The sequence below is a fragment of the Centroberyx affinis genome, unplaced genomic scaffold (assembly GCF_046629955.1).
Source record: "Centroberyx affinis isolate AG114_WGS23_722 - 3 ecotype Tasmania unplaced genomic scaffold, CSIRO-AGI_Caff_v1 ptg002224l_1, whole genome shotgun sequence".
Lineage (NCBI taxonomy): Eukaryota > Metazoa > Chordata > Actinopteri > Beryciformes > Berycidae > Centroberyx > Centroberyx affinis.
Genome location: NW_027280524.1, coordinates 10,001 through 15,000, shown reverse-complemented (window position 1 = coordinate 15,000; position 5,000 = coordinate 10,001). Strand labels below are relative to the sequence as shown.

Below are 5,000 nucleotides of genomic sequence, written 5' to 3'. Positions count from 1 at the left end.
TAATACTGTATATCACCATGCTGGGAGAAGAAAATAGGATATCTTGCACATCCGCTCTTCTTCGTGCGGGTGCGTAGGAATATATAGTTCAGGAATCTCTTCATTCTTCTAATATATCACCATGCAAATAATACTGCTTTGTCATTAGCTTTTAATATGCAATATATAACAAATGAGAGGAATATGTGAATATAAAGAAAAAAAAAGGTCTGAAGACAAATGTGGAAAGTACAGCATAAATACACAAAAAAGTGTTCCTATTTACATTAACGGGCATTAAGAGGGTGTGCAAAATATCAGCAGTAGATGTTTACATACAAAATGTACTAAAAACACTCAACTAAATGTGTGTGTGTGTGTGTGTGTGTGTGTGTGTGTGTGTTTATGCGTCAGCACTGTGCGTCCACCTCTCCATACCCAAAGAGGAAACAAGTGTGTGAACTCCTGCTGAGGAAGGGAGCCAACGTCAACGAGAAGACGAAAGAGTGAGTTCTGTCCAGCCGATGTTTACTTTTCTTTTAGTTCAGTTTAGTTGGCATACAAAAAAAAGATAAAACACTGTAGGAGGGTTGTAGCCTGCACCACATGTAGAGGCGATCACCCGTTTGTAATTAGCTTCCCAACATTAGCGATAATGAAATGAGAGTAATAGTCAGCTAATGTTGATGGTTAATTGAATGAGAGAGTTCAGTGGCTGAAGAGTCTTTCTGAACTTTTTAAGTGTATGTAATGATGTCATTGTGTTCCATCTCAGCTTTGTAAGTGTCACTGGGTTTCCTTTGAGCTCTCCAAGTGGATTGTGATGTCACTGGGTTCTGTCTGAGCATTCTCAATGGACTGTGATGTCACTGTTCTGTCCCAACATTCCAAGTGTATTGTGATTGTGATTTGATTTCATTGGCTTCCATCAGAGCATTCAAAGCAGATTTTGATGTTTTTTTGTTTTGCCTGAGTATTCTAAGTGGATTGTGATGTCACTGTGTTCCGTCTGTGCGTTCTAAATCATATTGTGATGTCACTGTTTTCCGTCTGAGCATTCTAAATGAAATGTGACGTCACTGAGATCCATCTGAGCGTTCTGTTATGATGTCACTGTGTTCCCGCTCAGTGTTTCTATAGCATATTGCGAGATCAGTGGGTTCCGTCTCAACGTTCTAAGTGGGTTGTGATGTCACTGTGTTCCATCTGAGCGTTCTAAGTGGGTTGTGATGTCACTGTGTTCCATCTGAGCGTTCTATGTGGGTTGTCATGTCACTGTGCGCCATCTGAGCATTCTAAGTGGTTTGTGATGTCACTGTGCGCCATTTGAGCATTCTAAGTGGTTTGTGATGTCACTGTGCGCCATCTGAGCGTTCTAAGTGGTTTGTGATGTCACTGTGCGCCATCTGAGCGTTCTAAGTGGGTTGTGATGTCACTGTGCGCAATCTGAGCGTTCTAAGCGGGTTGTCATGTCACTGGGTTCCGTCTGAGCATTCTAAATGTATTATGACATCACTGTGTCCCCCAGCCTGCTGACCCCCCTCCACCTGGCGTCGGAGAAGTCCCACAACGATGTCATCGAGGTTCTGGTGAAACACGAAGCCAAGGTCAGCACAGACTAACCTGCAGCTACTGAAAACATGTCTGAAGCGTTGTGGTTCTTTTGTGAAAGTTAGAATGTTTTTATCCTTTAGCACCGGGTCGTACGTCATAAAAGGGTAAAGCGTAAAGCTGCAGTTGCCCCTTGAAGCCCTCGGCTCTGTGGCCCAGGGCTGTATGAGCTGCTTGGTGGTCACAGAGGCTAATCCCTGGTTCTGTCCCTCCAGGTGAACGCGGTGGACAGCCTGGGCCAGACGGCGCTGCACCGTGCCGCTCACTGCGGCCACCTGCAGACCTGCCGCCTGCTGCTCAGCTCCGGCTGCGACCCGCTGCTCACGACGCTGCAGGGACTCTCTCCTTCACAGCTGGGCAACGAGAGCGTGCAGGAGATACTGCAAGGTGTGCTGGGGGTGGTCACGATGGGCTCCTTACTCACTAAAATAATGTGTTACTCGTTAATTGTGTCAGAAGTAATGGGGGTACTCTACCCATTACTCCCTGGGAGCAATAATTTAGGCACTTAAAATTAGCAATTGCATCCTCTCTTCCTCTCAAAAATCAGAATCAGTCAGTTTCCTCTCCTGTGAACGATCAGGATCGAAGCAAAACAGCGTTCATGTCCGATGTTCTTGTCATCCTTTTACTAGAGAAAGTCGTAAAGTAATACGATTTTATCAAAGTAAATGGTTTTATCTAATACATGTGACTTTCTAAACTCACATTTACTACCATTTCTCCTCAAAGTAGTGGGAATACTTCCAGAAAAAGTTTATTGCCATTTCTCATCTGGACTGAGAGGACGATGACATAAGATGGACATAAGATGTAGTATTTGGATATTTCAGCAACAGTCCGATATATAGAGGGGGTGATAACAAACTTATTTTTTTATTGGTAACCGTAATATTATCACTGAAATTGAAAAAGTATTTTGTTACACTACTAGATACTCAGAAAAGTAATATTGCTGCAAACCAACACTGGTGATGATCATTTTTGTGTGTGTGTGTGTGTGTGTGTGTGTGGCCTCTTCATGTTCCTGCAAGTCTTCCCTACTATCCTTTACAATGTGCCATCATTTGGTTTTCATGTTGTGCTGTCAGTCATTTAGTCAGCCAAAAGGTTTAAGTTCCCTACTATCCTTTAAAAAGCACCATCATTTGGTTCAGTGTGCTGTCACTTTCTTCAGCTGGGTCTCTTCTCTCTGCAGAAGGAGCGCTGATCGGGAACTCGGACATCGACAGGCAGCTGCTGGAAGCTTCCAAAACTGGAGACCTGGAAACGGTCAAGGTAACGAACGTTTACAGGGAGATAGCCGGCTTTCAGCTGACGTCAGACACCAGCTGCCAAATGTTGAGTTTGAACAGGCATGTCACTCAACTCAGGCCACGCCCACAGGAGAAAATACCCCAAAACAAGCTTTGTTTACTGCAATTATTGAATTTTAGCAAATCTAAGGCTGGGTATTGGCAAGGACCTCACGATACGATTGTATCACGATACATTGCGATACGATACATATTGCGATATATTGCAATACTCTACATAATTTACTGAAAATTTTAAAAAGAGCTGAAAATACAACTTGCTGTGTACCACCTGGGTAGTCTAATACGTACATCACATTATATTGATAACTCAGTGGACAAATTGAGTCAAAACTATTTAATCCAAAGGGATTTGAGGGAAATTTAAGGACATTTTAAATCTGTTTAAAACATGAATATTTTTTTTTAAATGTATCGATACGAGGGGCTGGAAAATCGATACAGTATCATGGAAAAAAATATTGCAATACTCAGCTGTATCAATTTTTTTGCACAGCCCTACTCAAATCTTGGTGGATGGTAAAGATAGTAAACACAAGTGATACTAAATAAAAAAAGTATATTTTAAGATGGGTTGTCAACCCCTTTAAATGTAAAGTTTCATTCTCTTTCTCCCTCCCACTGTTTCTTCTCCCCTCTCTCTATCTCCCTCTTTCTTTTTCCCTTGCTCTCTCTTCTCTCCCTCTCTCTCTCTCTCCCTCCTCCCCTGTGTGTCTATGTCTCTCGCCCCCCCCCCTCTGTAGAAGCTGTGCACGGTGCAGAATGTGAACTGCAGGGACGTGGAGGGTCGACAGTCGACGCCGCTGCACTTCGCCGCCGGCTACAACCGTCTGTCCGTCGTCCAGTTCCTCCTGCAGCACGGAGCCGACGTCCACGCCAAGGATAAGGGGTGAGGAAGAGGAGGGAGAGGAGGGAGAGGAGGGAGAGGAGGAAGAGGGAGAGGGGAATAGGAAGAGGGGAGAGAGGGAGCACCAATCGTCTTCTATAAGGCCTGTTGCCAGTTTCCAGGAGTGTGAAATAAGTGAAAACAGATCTTAGTGCTACAGCTTTAGTGTTTATTTGCCAGTGTGCAATACAAATGTGTTAATTCATAGTTCAATAAAAATCTGTCTCTCAAAAAATAATCAGATCATGGGCTTGAAAAATATATTTCCAGCAGCTACAGTGGAGTTTGATATGAGAAAATGTTTCAGGATGTAAAATGTGCGTGTGAAACTATCACTATCACTTTCTCCACCTACACCTATACAGAGAACCCCCTTCTCTGGGGGTTGTCGAAAGGCATTCTGGGAAATGTAGGAAACTAACTGCAGTAGAAGTAAATGAGGCAGGTTGAGGGAAAGTGGGTTCACCAAAAAAGTAAATTACAAGACTCTCTCTCTCTCTCTCTCTGTCTCTCTCTGTCTCTGACTCTCTCTCTCTCTCTCTCTCTCTCTCTCTCTCTCTCTCTGTCCCTCTCTCTCTCTCTCTCTCTCTCTCTCTCTCTCTCTCTCTCTCTCTCTGTGTCTCTCTCTCTCTCTCTCTCTCTCTGTCTCTCTTTCTCTCTCTCTCTCTTTCTCTCTCTCTTTCTCTCTCTCTCTCTCCTCAGTGGTCTGGTTCCCCTCCATAATGCCTGTTCCTATGGTCACTATGAGGTAGCGGAGCTGCTGGTTCTCCACGGAGCCGTGGTCAACGTGGCCGACCTGTGGAAGTTCACTCCGCTGCACGAAGCTGCTGCCAAGGGCAAATATGACATCTGTAAACTACTGCTGCAGGTCCTGACACACACACACACACACACACACACACACACACACACACACACACACACACACACACACACACATGTGGGCTTATGACTGAAAGTTAACCAGCTCAAATCCACAGATCAGCAAGGAAACTCTGGGCAGAAATCGACTGATTATATATTTACTATTATTATTATTAGAACAATTATGACAATTTAGAGCTGCAACGACTAATCGATTAAACGATTAGTTGTCAACTATTAAATTAATGGCCAACTATTTTGATAATCGATTAATCGGTTTGAGTAATTTGTTAAGAGAAATAAGTCAAAATTCTCTGATTCCAGCTTCTTAAATGTGAATATTT

The 5,000-nt window shown here is 43.5% G+C and overlaps 1 protein-coding gene across 1 annotated transcript in view; it reads left to right on the top strand.

Moving 5' to 3' along the window:
• The window catches only part of LOC139655269 (poly [ADP-ribose] polymerase tankyrase-2-like), a gene marked incomplete at both ends in the record, with an annotated part of 26,126 nt that overhangs the window by 13,001 nt on the left and 8,125 nt on the right, over positions 1-5,000 (top strand). Inside the window, 6 exons of the mRNA XM_071532623.1 lie at positions 394-485; positions 1,508-1,586; positions 1,806-1,977; positions 2,792-2,868; positions 3,650-3,795; positions 4,495-4,660. Of these exons, the coding sequence (XP_071388724.1) occupies positions 394-485; positions 1,508-1,586; positions 1,806-1,977; positions 2,792-2,868; positions 3,650-3,795; positions 4,495-4,660 (732 nt within the window). The remainder of the gene's footprint in view (positions 1-393; positions 486-1,507; positions 1,587-1,805; positions 1,978-2,791; positions 2,869-3,649; positions 3,796-4,494; positions 4,661-5,000) is intronic.